Here is a 15,199-nt window from a genome sequence, read left to right as displayed (position 1 = left end):
AATCCCATAAAAAAATAAACAAAGTTGTATAAATTTCTCATGACTGCAATACGCCACAGAGGAGTGCTGAGGATAAAGTGTCAACAGGACAGTTTGCAAAAATTTTGAGTTTTAAAATGCTTCAAAACCATCTTATTTTGAATAACCCAAAAAATGACCTTCAGAATCTCTTCTGCTTGGGAAAGCCTCTGAACAATAAACTGGATCACTACCTGGACACAAATCAGTGCATCTTGCAGTACGGAATGATGCCACTTAAGAGTAACAGACTGATTCAGAAAACAAATCTGCAAACAAGGTAGGTTCCATAATTCAGAAATCCTTCTTGTATTCCTAAATTCCTAATGACTGAAACACAGGAGAGGATTACCTCAGCTGCCCTTCTCTTCCCAATATTCCAGCTGTAATACTGTTCCACTGAACTGGCACAAAAAGAGCTTACATCGTCACCTAAAAAACACAAAGTCAAGAACTCAATTAAGTTTTTAGTAAGATGGTTTTAATGTTATTTAGCAGAGATGAAGAAGGAAATGTGTTTCATGCTCATAGCTCAATGACTGTAACTAATTCTTACAAATGCTGTGCTGTCTCCAAGAGACTGACACTGGTTTTTGGATGCAAAACCAGTATTCTCCTTGGTCACATACAAAAACACCTGTGGCTGTGGGCTGGTTTTCCACCCAAAAACTGTTATGATGTAACCTCTAAGTCTGTTCTACTAATCAAAATCTCTTCCTTTGGAAAACTCTTTTTCCCCCAAACAAATTACAACATAAAAATAAAACAACAGTGAAAAGGTTTCCTGGGAAAAGCATGAGAGCTCTATGTAATAAAAGCTTTACTGTGCCTTTCACTCTGCTGCCTGTGCTTGAAAGGGTCTGCCCTACTCAGCCTCCAGGACCACTAGATCAAAGTGCATTAGTTACCAGAGAAAGCTGATACATTTTCAGTAATGTACATGAGCAAGAAGTATGAAATAATAAAGCACCATATAAGATTAAAACATTTCTCTGCAAATTACCACCTTTTGTTTTAAAAAAAAGCCAAAGCCCCCAATAACAAATACATTCCGGTGCTGAGCTATTCTATTGTACTTGAAAGAGCTCTGAAACCCTGGTATTAAATGGGGGGAAAAAAAAAAAAGCCCATCCATTAAGGACAAACCAGGGAAAAGAAGACCTACTTGCAGCCATTACATGAAGACATAGAATCTATTTCTAACCGAAAAACATATGGAAGTTATTAACAGCTGATTACAATGTATTTGGCTTTACTGGAAGAACCTAGTTCTAAGTACCTTTAGAATAACCCCTGGAGTAAGCTCCCTAGGAGAATGGCTTCATTTTGCTCCACTTTTTAATAACTTCTGTGGCTACAGAGTATGCAAGGCATTCTGTGGGTACACTGAAAATAGGAAGGATAGTATTTTCATTTAGTGCTTACTTTTTTCAGCAATTAATGGAACCTTCTTCACTATTGCTGTTAAAAGCTGCTGGACGTTCTCCAAATACTCTATGCTGCAAGGGATAAAATGAATCACAATGAAGAATGTTGGAAGCAATGAATCAGCTGCAAAAGGTTTCAAAAATCACCGCATGGTTTAAAGTCTTTAGCCCCAAGGCATTACAAATAGCAGTGTGAGGTTCGACGGTTATGCCCCAATCCCAAGAAGGCATTTCAAATAGCCTTCCTCTTGCTGAAGTGTCCACACCTGAAGCTACATTTTCAAGCTGAAGAAACTGAAGACAGTCCAGGAAGACACCCCTGCATCAAGTGCAAGCTGCAATACTACTTTGAGGGATAAGATGCACCTACTAGTGCAGGCTGTCCCAGCAGGAACACGGGATACTGCACGGGACACTTTGTGTTATGGGAATTTACTTAACCACACTCTGTTTAACTGTTAGGAGCTGTATTTTCCTACAGCTATTTTATAATTAAGATAATTTCCAGTGTGTAGTGATTTAAGATCTACTCCTGTCTCCTACACATACTCTCCATCAGGGTAATGACTGCAGGGATATGTCAGGATAAGAAAACTTCTCAAAACATGGAGACGGGAACATCAACCACTGGAGGAATCAAGAGCAGAAGAAACATCCCACATACTGCAAGAAATATGCAGAGAAAATGCTGCAGACTTGAGTTCTAGTGAAAAATCACTAACAAGTACTTGGAAGAGCATCACAAACAAGGCACTGGATTTCACAGCATCCAGTGAACAAATACTTATTATTATTTAATTCCAATTCTGAAGCAAGGCAGCCCTCAGACTAAGTACTTACAGAAGTACGTGACCTTAGCAAGACTAAAGAAGCCAGAAGATAGACAGTTCTACTTATTTCAGATGTCCCTTTTTTGACCTACATGTCACTGGGCAGTTTGACCTTACTAAGGACACACAATGGCAATGGCAATTATCAGAGCAGAGGATGACAAAGAGGTTTTAGCAGCTTGTGATTTTAGCAAAGCCCCAAACAACAGCAAATCTTCAAATAATTTTTCCCCTTTCATAAGCCCTGCATAGAATTACATTTTAAAAGAAAATATTGCAACACTGTCTGAAACAAATGCCACTCAACAGGATTGGTACTGTTACAGCAGTGTATGGGACAGAAGATTTTGTGATGTATTTCTAGATCAAAAGTAACACTACTGCACCTATCACTAGAAGCATCTCCATTCTGGCATTTCAAAGATCAGAAATTCTTATAGAGAAATGAACAATTACTTGATAACATAATTCCCAAGTTCAGAGCTCTCTTCTGTTTTCACTGCTGCTTGGCCTTCTTGGGTACCCACAGAACTGCAGCTCTGTCCAGTTGAATCAGGCTCCATCTTAACTTCAAAGAAACAGAACACATTATAAGACAAAAAGTACCAGCGAGCTTGATAAACAGTGTCTTGTGAGACTTCAGTAAGACTAAGGTTCTTACATAACATCACTTCCTTTGTTGTTTGCATTCTGATTGCTAAGCATAAATAAATTTGACCTTCCATTCTGCAGAAAGAGAGCCATCAGAACATGTTTCACCTCCCCAAATCTCAACATGCTCACATCTCATCCTTTTTAGAACATCTGCATAACCAGTTGCTGCTGTTTTGCATATGATTGAGTGACCTAAGCTGAACTGCTGCAAATGTACCTGGCCATTTTGTAAATAACGAGCTAAGTTTCAACCAGAAGTGACATCTCAAAGCGGTAGCTTTTCTGAAGACATCACTGATTCTGACATCTGAACTTTCTCATGTCTGGGACACAACTCTGGCAAAACAGAAGCAGGAAGAGAGACGTGCCCAACCCAGAACAACAAGACAGTCTGCTCATACTTCTGGGATGGAGAGACACAGGACAGCTCTGCAAGAACTTGACTTCAAGTGTCTCAGCTCTGTCCCATGCTTTATTCTGGGAAGTACTGAATGGATGTCTTCCCCTCTGTGCACACACACATGTGCTGCCTACACCTCATGCTTCTGGACAGCAACCTCCAGCCCAGTCCACCAGAGTTGCTGTGTGAGGACAGCAGTCACTGTGATGGAATACTTGCTGCTCTATGCAGTTATGCAGATAAGGATTGAAACAATGAATGTTTATGATCTTCACGGTAGCTTTCTAGGACATTCCCTTTTCTCTCTGTACTTGTCTATGGTTTGGGATTTGTTGAGGGGGAAGTCACTATGATTTCCTAGTCCCCAGGTGCCATTTTAACTTGATTTAAACCCTACTAACAATGAAAATCAAGAAACCCACAGACACAGAGTCTACTTTCATAGTCAGGCCATTTACATAAAGCAGCATCAGCTTATTTCTGCTACTTATCTTACTGAGAAATTCCTTGTTACCTTTAGTGATGGATACTGTAGAAGGACTAGGGACAGTCGTACTTGCTGCTGTAACAGCTGAAACTGCTGCAATTTTGCTGGTAGAAAGTGACTGTAAAACTGGAAATGAAAAAAAAGGGGCAACAAAGAAAAAAATATCAAATTTTACATACTTTTACAAATAACCATGTTCAGAAGCAACACAATGTTTTTGCAGCACAAAGTCTAGGGATGAATTCCTTGCTACATTTTCTTCTATCTCTACTTCAGACCATGTATTCCAACTGTGACCAAGTGCTACTCTGTGTCAAAAGGGATTTTCAAACACCATCTGTCATCCTCCTCTGCCCTTTACCTTTGTTCATAGGCATGAGTATTGTCTGAACACCTCCAGAAGCTGTGTTTACACCGAGCTGTTTAAGCTGGCTGGGAACTGTCAGAACAGCCTGCTGTGGACTAGACTGATTTGAGTGGATTTTTAGCAACCCTGCAAGAAGAACGGAAGACAAAATGTTAAGTAAAACATACCAGTTAGTTTATCTCCAGCTACTTCTCTCCCTTTCTCCTTGAACCAGGATGGCATGTAAGCTAGCACTGCCACCCTCTTAACAAGCCACAGCTGGGTGAACTGTCAGGACAGGTTTATACTGACACAAATGATGGCTAAAAGGCTGGAGTGCTGCACCACAGTGTGCACAGCATTACATGCTGCACAGCGCTCCAACAGTTGTAAAGCAAATCTCGTAACTACCTAAGGAATCTTAAGCAAAAGTTGATGTAACACAAACCCTTCAACTGAAGCAGGCTCAGCAGAGAGTAAAACACTCTTGTCAGAGCAAGACCTTGTGCTCAATGGTCTGGTAAGCCAGTGACCTACAGCTCTGTTGTACTCACACAGTCACTCTCAGGGAGGTATCCCAGTGCTGCAGCATCCACTGCAGCCAGCAGAGCACAATCAACCGTGTTCCAACTATGTGACAAGACCAAGACTGCTGGAGGACATACCTGAACTGAGTATTCTGTGTCTTTCTGTAACATGTACTGAATACATCCATAAGGATGGCTCATCAGACTATCAGGTACATTAAAGTGGGGAGTGAACTAAACCCCTGATTTGAGTCAAGGCCAAAAGAACCAGCAGAACGTTCAGATATTAACAGCACTATGAATGGCAGGACTTGGTAACTTTGCTGTAAATCTGCACAGCTCCAAGCTGTGCACAGTCCCACAGGTGAGGAGCACTCAGCACCTGTCTGCCAGCTCTCTCTCATCCACAACATGTCACCTCCTTCTGATGACATCCCAAGCCACCACAGCCAGCACTCTGACACTGTGATTTGAGTCTATGCCCATCCTTTGTACTGCTCAACCAGCTATTTTCCACATAACTATATTCAATCTATAGCTAACTTTTTTCAGATTGTGGAAGTTCATGGGTTTCTATTTCAAAACACTGACAACAACAGATTTCTTAGCTTCATGATGGTAATCTTATACTCATGATTTGTCTTCAGATAAAGTTTCCATTCTCTTTATATTGTATTATTATTGTTTGAGAAACACAGCTGCCTTCCAAGTACTAGATATGCCACGTCTGGTGAAAATGTCTCTTGGTTTTGAAAGATGCCCAGCACTGATCATTAAGGCTTTCACCTCCAGGCAAGAAGGGTCACACAGCACTACCCATTCCTCTGTGTGTGACATACTGATGTGTCAGGTTACCACAGCAAAGGACTCAACACCAAGGCCAGTAAGAAGGGACCTTTTCAATTAACTGTACCAGGCTGATGGGTGGAAGACATTACTTGTTGCAAAACCAGGCAATATTTGAGATTATTTACAAAAACTTGCCTTTAAAAACACAAACGTTCACAATTTCAACAGTTTTGTACGGGGCTTTTGTTTGTTAAAAGATTGAAATAACATGTTTTACAGCCATTGCTTCTTTTGGGATTCTTGAAGGAGTTTTTCACAATTAAGTCAGTGCTTCAGATTACAGAAAACACAAACCAAACTGAAATCAAGATAGTGTTCCCACACCTAAATGGGAATTTTAATCTGAAAGCTATTTATTAAGGTGTACTTCATACCTCCCCAAAAAAGATACCCTTGCTGCTTTCTTTGCAAAGAGAAAAGAAAAAATTACTCGAGTGTTTCTTGCAGGATTATGTTACTCAGCAGCTTCTGCTGCTTATTTTCAAGCTCTGGGTAAAACATAGTCATAAAGGAGAACTTTGAAAGACTGAGTACCGAGGAAACAAGAAGTGCTGCTTCAAAAAGACACTGTCAGATGAACTCAGTGTCTCCAATTTTTCTCTTTTCTGTATTTTAACTCTGCTTTCACTTCATAAGAAGCCACTTCAAGTGAACAGAACATGCCAGCGGGTAAATTAATCTAAATGAAAATTTCCAATTTTAACCCCTAACACTCAAACTTGCTGTACTTCCTCACACAAAGGATACCGGAATACAATAAAACTAAATAAGGAGAACTCCCCTCCACATAAGGGCAAGTCTACCTCTATTATCTTGAAACATTCCAGATCCAGCCTATTTCACTGTACTTAATGGATTTTGACTTCAAAGCCTTCAGTTCCCTCTAATCAACATCTCTTTTCTTTCTAACCCAAACAGAGCAGATGCAAAGCCTCAGAGAGAAAATTCTGCTCATGCAACTTCTGAGTACAGCGGAGTTTCACTTTCACAAATGAATCAAGTCTGTAGTACTGCTGGTACCTCGATAGTTTCGGCACTCAGTGACACACTGTGCTCCTGAGCAGGCACAATGCATCTTCTAGTGAGAACCTGGCACAAAAACTAAAATCCCTCTCCAATACCAAAGGGCAGCTTGGGCTATTATTTGTAACAGATACAGTCAATGCCAAAAGAATGCCAAATTAATAAGACATTTCCTTGGCTAGGCCAAAAGTTATGCTAATAAGATGTTTTAGAAAGCATGACTTTACTTTTACACACTCACAAATGCAGGTGACTACATTCTTACACTTACAGACTAGAGAACTCACACCTGGATTCTAACTTTCTCTAGGGAAGGCATGAAGGAAGTTTAATACCTGATACTGTAGCTTTTCCTGTCACAGGAGTTGCTGTAGTCATCAAGGAAGCAACACTTACAACAGTGGAAGTTGCAGTTTTATTCACTACTGAGGAAGTAGACTGGCTCTGGCTTACACAGATTTGGTGCTGCTGTCCAGATGTCTTTGTTGCAGGAATTCCAGGAGATGATGAACTGGAACCTGTATTATCTGTTTGCTGCATAAGAGGCAGAGAGAGACAACAAATTCCTTTTCATGTCACAGGTGACTCAAAAATACACACAACAAGGTAATATCTACAAGTACCAAACCCAAATTTATCTACCAATCACCGAGAAGCAAGAGGTTCCAGTGCTCATATCTAAAAGCTTCCACACAATTATGGTACACACAGAATGGAGGCTGTGGCAGCATGTTATCAAATCTTCACTTGTTTAATCTTTGCCTCCCCACAGGCAACAGCAGTAGGGAGGCAAAGATTAGGGGCTAATAGAAAGACATAGGGCAGGAAACCCTCAGAGTGAATCATACGCTCTTTGTTTTGCTGCCTCCTCCCCACTCCACGAACTGCAACTCCAGTCCAGGTGGACAACCTGCACCAACACAAATGTTTTGCTTCCCACCTCTCTCTACAGCAAACCACCTCCTTCCAAGGCTGCACTGCCACAGAGCCCCTGGGGAGAGCAGTGCCATCTTTGGACACAGACAGGACCAAGGAGCACAAACTCAGGCCTCTGAAACCTGCTGACAGCAGACTGGGCACCAAGCTGTGCAGGGGCTCAGCAGAGACCCACAGCCTGGGTACTACGAATAAGAGCAGACCCACCTGAAAGCTGACTGGGAAGAACATTAAGAGGGGAAAAAAAGCAGACAAAGTCCTTCTCTGGGATTGTAGTGGCTAAGGTTCAAACACTGCATTACAGAATACCGGCAATGTTCTTTCTCACCTGGCTCACACCATTTGTGGGAAGGGCCACGGCAGGAGCAGCAGCTGTGGTGATAACACCTCCTGATACTCTGAGCACAGTGGTGCCAGGTTTGGAGAGCTGGGATGAGGCAGGCACTGATTTTATAGACCCATCTGATATTTTCACCAGTGATGTCTGTCCACTGGATGAAGCCTTTGAGAATGAACACAGCATAAGCAAAAAGGTTTATTTGTTTGGGTTTTAAATGACTTAATAACAAACAAAAAGAGAACAACAACAAAACAAACAAGAAAAATGCTTTTTATATTACTAGCAAATATTTTCAAACTACTTTTGGAAAAATCAAATTCTGGCAATGACAGCTGGAACAAAATTATCACCTCAGAAATCAACTTTACCAAACTGTAGGCTTTGCAAATGTATGCCTATCAATCCTCAATTTTGGATAATCACTTACAAATACTCTTGGGGAGTTTGAACTTCATAGGGACTACTTGGTAGTTTTCAAAAGAAGGAGAAAAAAAAAGGCAGTTTTTAAAAAAAGGGATACTAAAGATTATTAACAGCTTTAGCAGGTGACCCATTTCTAAGGTTCAAATATTTAAGCACATTTTTGCACCTGACTCTATTCAGTTTTCCAATTCCATTTCACTAAGAAATCCCAGAGCCCATTTACAAACCAAGCTTACACAGCTTGGAAGCTGACCCCCCCCCTCTGAGAACAGAAAGCAAGCTGGAAATCTGTAGTCTGATATGCTTTCCTCCTCACAGTACTGCCAGTAACATAACTGTTCAAAACCCCACATCAAACCAAGCAACTATGAAAGGAAACGCTCTCAATGTGTGGCTGTGGTTCCTATACTTTATGTGACAAAAAGTTAACTTGGTAAGACAGAAACACATCATTTGTACATCACCTGTGTAAATAGAGCTGCTTTCTGTCCAGTTATCACTTTTAGGGCTTGTCCTTGTGTGGAAGATGCTCCAACTCCTACACTGCCCTGAACAACCGATGCTGGAGTCAGCTGCTTCCCAGAACTCTGAGGAGAAGGCTGGCCAACCAGAAAGGTGCCCTGATCCAGAAATAAGTTAGGGAGGTCAGCACTTTGAAACACAGTCAAGAGTCAACAGAAATCTAGGAGTGTCAATACAGGATAAAAGCCCGTGGCTACAATGCAACAACACTTCATCTTCTGAAACAAGGCACTGCTAATTACGATTGATGCTTCTGCACAAAGAGCTGGACAGCCTTCTTGCTACAGAACACTTTCTGATGGAAGCAGATGGGGAGAAAAATTAAACAGGATCTAGACACTATAGTCCAAGAATGCTTTGTGCACTACTGAGCCACAGGACTTCCACCTAACCCTGTTGCAGCTGAAATACCAATGTGCTTCAACTGAGATGCTCATGCCACTGACCTGGGGTGTCTGCTTCAGGATGTAGGATGTATAAGTGAGGTGTTGTGACAAGTTACTGCTTGTGCTTTGGGTTCCTCCTCCTCCTCCACTACTTGTAGAAGAACCAGACTGAAGATCTGTAACCAGAGGAAAAGGCTTGACCTCTTGGTAATTAGACAGTGTCAGCTGCTAAAGCATCCTTGTATATACAAATATTTGAAAACACTTGGCAAGACATTTGGTGCCACACACTTTTCAGCCAAGTAACATTATTACCCAGAACAGTTTAGATGTGCTGCTGTGCTCTCTTACAGCTCAGCACACACTATGAACAAAAGGCTCTGTGGGGAAAATAAGGAGGGCTGGGGGCAAGCAAAGCTCTATCAAATGAAAACACTACCCAACAGATGACCAGTCTTTTCATCACTATTTTGCAGGTTATGGATCTGCAACAAAAGCCCTAAAAATAAAACACTCTGAAATCCCACTGGCTTCTTAATTTTACTTTTGTTGGCTGTTTCAATGCAATTGAATCACTGGATACCAAGCAGAGGTAATTTGCAGCGACAGTTGGATATGGCTCTGCTTCCAGAAGGAACAGGCTGAACGATGACTTTTTTGCCATCTCTCATTAAGAAAAAAGAGTAAAAAAATATATTCATGGCTCTGTCATAAAACCCACAAGTATTTCATCTTCCTCAATGCCTGTGGGATTTTCAAAGCTGGACTGACCCAGCTGCCTCTCTAAATCTCAAGCAAAGGGGCTCCCACAAATTCTACAGCCCAAAAATACCTTCAGCACGACTATCTACTTTCTCAGTGATACGTACTCTATTGCTGTGTTGGTGATATTTCCAGCCCTATATATTAAACTGAACAATACCTCAGGCAGGCCAAATCAGAACTGGAAGTAACAAGTTTATATACAATCCAACTCCCATCCCAAAACTAGCCTCAAGAATAGCATTTTGGAGAAGGCTCATGACAAAAGAGGCCAAAGCCTGCAGCTTTCTTTCCCTACAGCAACAGCACATTATAAACAAAGCATTTCCCCTCACAACTATCTTAGCATGTTATTCTCCAAGTATTTCAGAGTTTGATTCACAAGTCTATTAACAAAAAGCATGTTTCTGCATTGAGAGCACTGCATGAAAAGCAGTTTCATCCAAAACAAAAGCCTTGTGAGATCAGCCTTAAAAAGCACCTCATATGGGTTGCTGTGAACAAAGAAACTCTACCCCGTTACTGACTTCCACAGCACCAGGATGCTTTACAGCAAAAATGCCAAACATATTAATTATGCAGTGATTACATGATTTAACTCATTAGATTTCCCTACAAGACTAACTAGCATTATTTGTGGCTCGCAGTATGGCTCCTTGGGGTATCAGAAGCAGTTTTCCTTTCCCAGAAGGATTCTTGCTGTTGGTGGTGAGGTACAGCTTGGTGCCTGGTGGTAAGTTTGCCAAGTTTGCCAGGTTGGTGGCTGGTAACTGCAGTGTAGCCATCACTAGAAAGAAAGAAAAAAAAGGAATAAAATTGCTGCTTGAAGAAAGTAGGAAGCACTGAAATCTGCACAGGATCAAAGTACATGGAGTGACACACAGCTAGCCCTTGATAATCCCTACTTAGCTGGCCTAACCTCAGATTAACTCCACCACTGATGCACAGACACTTTTTTTTTATAGATCTGGAAAAAAAGTCTCTGTACAGTGCCACTTATGGTTGCAGGCCAAAGCAGCAGAGCCATGGGGTCCTACAGGCCTACTCCAGTCCCAGGCACCTCCCAGCATCTCTGCAACAGTTCAGAGCCTAAGCTGGCGTGCTCAGCTGGAGGCAGCTGTGTGCAGACACAGGCAGGGTGCTCCTGCCCATATGCCTGTACCTGTAAGCACTGTGGAAGGGGTGAAAATGCAATAAAGACAGTCTGGCTCTTGTTGGCTGGAATTATGGGGAGCCCGTTTAGCAGCTAAGGACCATAATGAGGCAAAAATGTGAGACCTGGCTCTATGAAAATCTACTGGGTCTCCAGCACATTGCCCCATGTATCTATCTGATCTCCACTCACAAACCATTGCATATTTTAAAGCACTTCTGCTCCCTCTTCCTTCTTACAGATAATGAGTTAACATTTTCTCTAACCTCAGTCAGCCTGAACTTTCCTACAGAGCTGTCTACTCATTTTGAAGTTTTCAACTACAGTTATTTTGCTGTTGAATAAATCCTTATAAGACCTATAATGAGCTATTAACAAGAAGTAAAATTACTCTACCTGAGCCTTGAGATGTACTTTTCTGAGAACCTGTGGAAGAAACCTGTGCCTTTGTTATAGTCTGCACAGGCTGAGCAACAATTGTCCCTCCGCCTCCACTCACGATGGCTTTGGCTACGCCTTGAGTCACAACCTGCTTCGAACCAACAGCCTTTGCTACGGAAGAGCCAGACTTTGCCACAAGTATCTGGCCACCACTTATGGCCACCGCTTGTTTCACCGTTGACTGTAAGGCAGAACCAACTGGGACGCCAACAACCTGCAACAAATAAGGGTTGGATGATGTGCTGCTGGCAAGAGCAATCGTGTGAATTCTCGCTGGTACACGACCTCCATCTCCAAATATTTCAGGACACTTCATGCAAGCCTAGTCACGTACAGAAGCTATTCATTCAGAGAGAAAATTAAATCGGCAAGAGGCCAATCCCAAGTAAAACGATAAACTCTTAAACACAATCAGGATTTCAGAGCACCCGCAAAAGATTAAGTTCATTCAAATTACAGGGCACTTCCTTTTTTCTGATATATAAGCAATGGCTTAGTTCCAGCTGAAGATAAAGCTTGCCTTGACAAATTATAGAGATGTAGAAATTCACTTTCAGCACATTCATGGGAACAGATTCCCTGGGAAAAGCAGAATTCACAAAGTGTTTCAATTTTATGTGTTGACAGTAACTGCAGGGAAACATGAGTTTGCATACCTGCTCAAACAAGCAAATAAGGCAGGAAAAAGGACAATGAACTGTTGCAAACGCAAATTAAGTAATTACTTATGCAAACATGAAAGTTCTGTATGCAATCTCTCATTCTCTATCCACAATGGAAACTGGCAAGAATGGAGACAATTTCTGACACATCTGACATCTTGTCACTGCCGTGCGCCTTCTCAGAAGTGGTGCAACTCCTGTCATAGTAGGACTGCATTGGCCTGACTCCTACAATAAACACTTGAGTTGTCACTGAGAAAGGACAGATTTCACCTAATGTTAGTTCTGGTTCAGATTCCACCCTGCTCCCTATTTGTCCTGTTCTCTTGTGTTGCAGGCCTGCAGTCCTAGGAGAGAATTTACCTTGTCTTACAAAAAGACCTGAATGAGTTTCAGGAAGAGCTAATGATGGCAGCCAACTTTCTGGGCTGACAGTTCAAAAGCACCTCCACCCCACTGTTGCAACAGGTTGGATAGAAGTGGGAGATGTCCCTGTACGCAGTGAAATGCAATAGTGCCTGCTCAGCCTGCTCCCTCTTTCCAAGGACTATGTGGAAGCACAATACCAGCCATTCTGTGCACACAAGGAAACCAGACAGCCACAGTGCTGCCAACCTGGGAGAAACAGCAAGTGTTGCAATAAACCAGAAGACAGACAGCTCACACTACACCAGAGATGCCCAAGTGACTCATACCTTAGACTGCACTGTCCCCTCGCCTGTGCTCACGACTGGCTTCTGTGGGGACAGGGCCAGCATGTGGCTGCCCTTGACAGTGACGTACTGTGGCACCGAGGGCTGCACAGGGCCTGTCCCTGGGAGCTGCGGCTGCTGGGGCAGCTCGCCCGGTTCCTGCTTTATTATCACCTGGGAAACAGGAAGAAATAGTAGTAACAAAAGCAAACTCCTTAAATCATTGAATATCATTTTTGGAACAGCCTGTCAGCAGGGAAGGGCAGGCAACAGTTGTGGTTCTCGCTACCACACAGACTGGAAGTCAGGGTTGCTCCCAACACAGAAGCGTGTGGGGTGGTGTCTGTATTTACAAAGCATTCCACAACTGAGACATGTTCACAGATATCACAGAGACTCAATGATGCTTGTGGGTCCCTTCCAACTCAGAATAGTCTGTGATTCTGATATAGAGCCAAAGAAATTGCTAGTAATATTCCAAGGGACTCGGGTAGACCTGACTTCTTCAGATTCTGCATCTCAGCATGAAACCACAACACGTTGAAGTTCCAAATTTATAAGCAACTTCCTGCTCAGAGCATGTTCTGAACCTGAATTTTTTATTTCTATCCTGCAAAATTACAGCAGAGATAATAGCTATTGATACTGTAAGTATAGCTGGCGTTATTGTCTTGGGTATATGTTTTACATTTCTCTGGGATAGGCCCTACATGTAATTCCTAAGGGCAGCAACTCAAAAAATGCTGTTTGAGGGTTTTTGTGTTGGGTTGCTGCATGTACTGTAGGAAACATTCTTCCATCTTTTACTTGGATCATCTAGTATTGCCAGAAACAACTTTAAATTCTGAATGGTAGCATTTAAGGAAACATTGTCAGAAGTGGCAACGTCTGAGATTTGGAAATCACTGTATCATGTTTTAAGAGGCTTCTGACAGACCTACAGCAGTTTACCTTTAATGTATCCCACTAAAATAGCTTTTACAATATCAGCCTCAATATGACAGTGAGTCAACGAGAAATCAGAAAGGATGAAAGAGGTAACAAAGGGAAAGATGACGGGTACGGTACAGCCACAGGGAAACACAAGAATACAAGACACATTTCTGAGAGGTGCTAGAGAGCTCTTGGCAACAAGATACAATGGTTTCAGTAACTGTTTTACAGGCACTGGAGTTATATGGTTTATGGGACAAGCCAGCACGAAATGACATTATTGGGCTCCTTGCCCCAACACAAAAGCCAGGAGAAATACCTTTGTAAAAGCTCCAAGTCCTCCAGTGACCGATTTGGGGCTTTGCACCTTGGAATGACTCCCAATGGGACAAAGGGGTGGCATCGTGGCAAAAAGAGAATCCTCCTGCTGTGAATAGGAAGACATAGTGCAAAAAAAATCAGTGAAATATAATATATAAGAAATATAAGAAATAAATATAAGAAATAAAACAATACAATATAAGAAATAAAACAACTGACTGCTAATAAAGGGTGGCATGGACCATCTGAGCAGGCCAAATTACCTCTGCAAATGTGACATTTCCAAAATCAGTCAACACTTAAGTAAAAGGAGTTTAACTTACTTAACACAACCTACAAAGCAAATTTTATTTATTTCTTTCCTCCAACAGCAGTAACTGTTTCTTACCATATCATACACAGGCAAAACAGGGAGAGGTGTGAAGACAAGGTTAGAGGTATAACCAGTCCTCTCAACAGCAGCTGCATATTGGGCATTTTAGAGTGGATGAAGAAATACAGCCTCTTTAAAGAAACCATAAAATCACAGTTTTTTACCAACTAGAAGACATAAATCAAAATATATTCCTGTTTACAGAAGTATGACTTTTATGTTTGTTTTTTGGGTTTTTTTAAATATCCTGAGTCTTTTACTTTGCCCTGAAAATACAGAATTCAACTGTTACAAAGACATGTATCTACTTTGACTCATCAGAAACCTGTCAGGAGGAACTGTTGCAAATCAGCAAAAAGTAAAGACTAATGAATGATTTTAAGTGAAATCCATCTGAGCAGACAGACTTAAAAGCTAACTAGCTGCACATCTGACACTTAAAACACTACTGCAAAGTAACTGCTTCAGTCAACCATCACCTTTTTCCCTAACAGACATAAGAAGAATCTCAGTTTCAAGTGTAAGGTGATATGCTCTCTGCAGGCTGACTGACAAACCTTCCCCCCCGCAATATCCTGCATTAATATTGTGGCTTGGAGACAGGAAAATGCTCCTGTTTTCAGCAGCACACCCACCAGCTGCTTTCAGAGCCTCACTGACGCCACTTCCCTGCCAGAAATATCATTCCTAGCAC

At 41.8% G+C, this 15,199-nt stretch overlaps 1 protein-coding gene across 8 annotated transcripts in view; it reads right to left on the bottom strand.

The window, feature by feature from the left end:
• The window catches only part of YEATS2 (YEATS domain containing 2), a 47,377-nt gene that overhangs the window by 9,622 nt on the left and 22,556 nt on the right, over positions 1–15,199 (bottom strand). For 5 of the 8 annotated variants that reach the window (XR_011698718.1, XM_071565983.1, XM_071565984.1 and 2 more), the window contains 13 exons: positions 14,131–14,238; positions 12,882–13,052; positions 11,480–11,738; positions 10,556–10,717; positions 9,229–9,344; positions 8,725–8,880; positions 7,826–7,999; positions 6,897–7,095; positions 4,178–4,309; positions 3,844–3,942; positions 2,732–2,843; positions 1,444–1,517; positions 371–450 (listed from right to left, as the gene is read on the bottom strand). Coding sequence is in view for 7 of the 8 variants with exons in the window: in XM_071565983.1 (XP_071422084.1) it covers positions 371–450; positions 1,444–1,517; positions 2,732–2,843; positions 3,844–3,942; positions 4,178–4,309; positions 6,897–7,095; positions 7,826–7,999; positions 8,725–8,880; positions 9,229–9,344; positions 10,556–10,717; positions 11,480–11,738; positions 12,882–13,052; positions 14,131–14,238 (1,842 nt within the window). In the remaining variant the exon portion in view is untranslated. Of the gene's footprint in view, positions 1–370; positions 451–1,443; positions 1,518–2,731; positions 2,844–3,843; positions 3,943–4,177; positions 4,310–6,896; positions 7,096–7,825; positions 8,000–8,724; positions 8,881–9,228; positions 9,345–10,555; positions 10,718–11,479; positions 11,739–12,881; positions 13,053–14,130; positions 14,239–15,199 lie in introns of those variants that run through there. The other 3 variants (XM_071565985.1, XM_071565987.1, XM_071565990.1) reach the window with 3 other exon arrangements.

The sequence above is a fragment of the Pithys albifrons genome, chromosome 11 (assembly GCF_047495875.1).
Source record: "Pithys albifrons albifrons isolate INPA30051 chromosome 11, PitAlb_v1, whole genome shotgun sequence".
In the NCBI taxonomy this organism is placed as follows: domain Eukaryota; kingdom Metazoa; phylum Chordata; class Aves; order Passeriformes; family Thamnophilidae; genus Pithys; species Pithys albifrons.
Note: the sequence above shows the minus strand (reverse complement) of the source record. Positions and strands in the feature narration are given on the sequence as shown.